This window comes from Penaeus monodon, chromosome 15, assembly GCF_015228065.2.
Source record: "Penaeus monodon isolate SGIC_2016 chromosome 15, NSTDA_Pmon_1, whole genome shotgun sequence".
Classification (NCBI taxonomy): domain Eukaryota; kingdom Metazoa; phylum Arthropoda; class Malacostraca; order Decapoda; family Penaeidae; genus Penaeus; species Penaeus monodon.
This window is the reverse complement of record NC_051400.1, coordinates 23,683,309-23,685,372: the sequence shown is the minus strand read 5'-3', so window position 1 is coordinate 23,685,372 and position 2,064 is coordinate 23,683,309. Positions and strand designations below refer to the sequence as shown.

At 32.0% G+C, this 2,064-nt stretch overlaps 1 protein-coding gene across 1 annotated transcript in view; it reads left to right on the top strand.

The window, feature by feature from the left end:
- Positions 1-2,064, top strand: part of LOC119581816 (procollagen-lysine,2-oxoglutarate 5-dioxygenase 1-like) — a 123,695-nt gene that overhangs the window by 6,772 nt on the left and 114,859 nt on the right. Inside the window, exons 9-10 of the mRNA XM_037929947.1 lie at positions 91-192; positions 592-717. Of these exons, the coding sequence (XP_037785875.1) occupies positions 91-192; positions 592-717 (228 nt within the window). The remainder of the gene's footprint in view (positions 1-90; positions 193-591; positions 718-2,064) is intronic.

Here is a 2,064-nt window from a genome sequence, read left to right as displayed (position 1 = left end):
TGCCTGTAAGTTTTTTGTAGGTGCATTTACTTCCATATGTGGGTAGGGAATATTGAGTATTTTTGTGATTTATGTTTTTTTCTTCCTCAGGGAGCATTGCCTCAAGAAGGATTGTGATGCATATTTTAGTGTTGATGGTGATATTCATCTAGATAATCCAGAGACTTTGACACACCTTCTAAGCCAGAACAGGTTGGTTAAGAGAATCATGAATTTCAGTTGGACATGATTAAAACTGCATCTTTGAAACACATTTATCTGTGGCTTGAAGTTTTTGCCATGTGTTTTTAGTACCTACAAATTGCCTAGAGGTATAAATTCCTTGCATTTGATTATTATTCCAGTGACTACTACTTCAGTTGCTATAGAATAGATGTTTTATTTTATCATGTTCAACCTGTACTTATAATATAATTTATTATAATACTTATTTCCAAATGAAACTTGGTGCAACTGTTATCCATATCTGAATGAGATTCTGCATTGTTTACAAATTACGTATTAATTTTGATAGGGATATTGTATTGTTAATTCTTACAATTAATTTTATAATTTTGACCTACATCTTATTTGTTTTTCCATTTGATAAAGGCCAATTTTAGGTGCAGTGATGGTTCGTGCTGGCCAGGCCTGGTCTACATTCTGGGGAGCCCTTAATGAGGATGGCTTCTATGCAAGGTCCATTGACTACATGGACATCGTCAACAACAACAGAAGGTCAGTCCTATTATTAATTTTGTTTGTAATTTAGTTATGAGAAGGACCTAAAGTGATTCTAACAACACTAGAGGAAGGTAAGAAACATATATAGTGAAATGCCCAGCTTGGCTGTTTTGGCCTTCATATTATTTTTTTCCAGTTCATATATAAAATTTGCAGTTAATTTGTAGATTGGTAGTATTCATCAAAATTTGGCTTAATAGAATATATTCACTTATTTTTAGGTGAACTTTAATCACATCCTAATTTATTCTCTTAGATTCCCTTTAATCATAAAAATAAATATTTCCAAAGCTTTTCATTTTTTATGTTCATGACAGTCACTTCAAGTTCTTGACAATCAATTTCAAATGCTGTAGTATAATATTCTTGCAATGACTGTAATAAGATATTATTGGCACTATTGTGGTGACAAAGGCATGATATAATTGAACAGCAAAACTAAAAACTGAGACCTGTTGTCTGTGATAAGAACAAAAGGAAAAAGCAACTAAAAAGGAGGAAGCAGTCCTTCTGCTTCGATACCTACAGAATTTAAACTGTTGTATCCCTCAAAAAAGAGAATGTACATTATAACACGTCACATAAAACAATAGGAGTGCACATAGAAGCCACTTGTCAGTTTCTGAGGCTGCTATTTACTCAATGCCTCCCTCTTGTGTCTGCATTTTACATGAGAAAGTCTTCATGATTTTGATAGCTAATTAAGAGAACTGATATGTTTGTTCTACCTTAAATACAATCCACCTTTTTGAGATATTGCATATTTGGATTCCCTTTTCGAATCTGATATATAAATAAGGAGCCTGGCTTAGTAGTAATAGGGTTTCCAAGAGAAGTGGGGTTTCCTATTGAGGTTTGGAAATATCCACTCTGGTAATTCCCTGTACCTGCCACATAAAAAAAAAAAAAAACTTTAAAAGAAGGCACTGTCCTAGCCTTAGCAAACAAGGGAGTCTAGGATGTGAAACGAAACATCAGTGTGCTGCATGAATCATTTCAATAAATATTTTATGAGGCTTGTTTCAGTTTGATCTTCAATTTTTATAAAAAATGTGTATAGTCTTTTAGCTCAACAGAAAGCAATACTGCTGCATTTTATTAAACTTTCAGAATGTTTTCTTCTTTGGGTTCACAAGTGATGAACAGTATTATAGGGTACAATGTTTAGATTACATGTGCAAAATCTTTGAATCTTGTTTTTCATTTATTAATAATTGGCAGATAGAATCACATATTGCATTTATTTATGTTTATGTATATGATACTTGATTTAATTTACATTTTATTTTGTTATATGTTAAGTTTTTCCTTGATTATTGAGATATGTAATTAAATACTTGC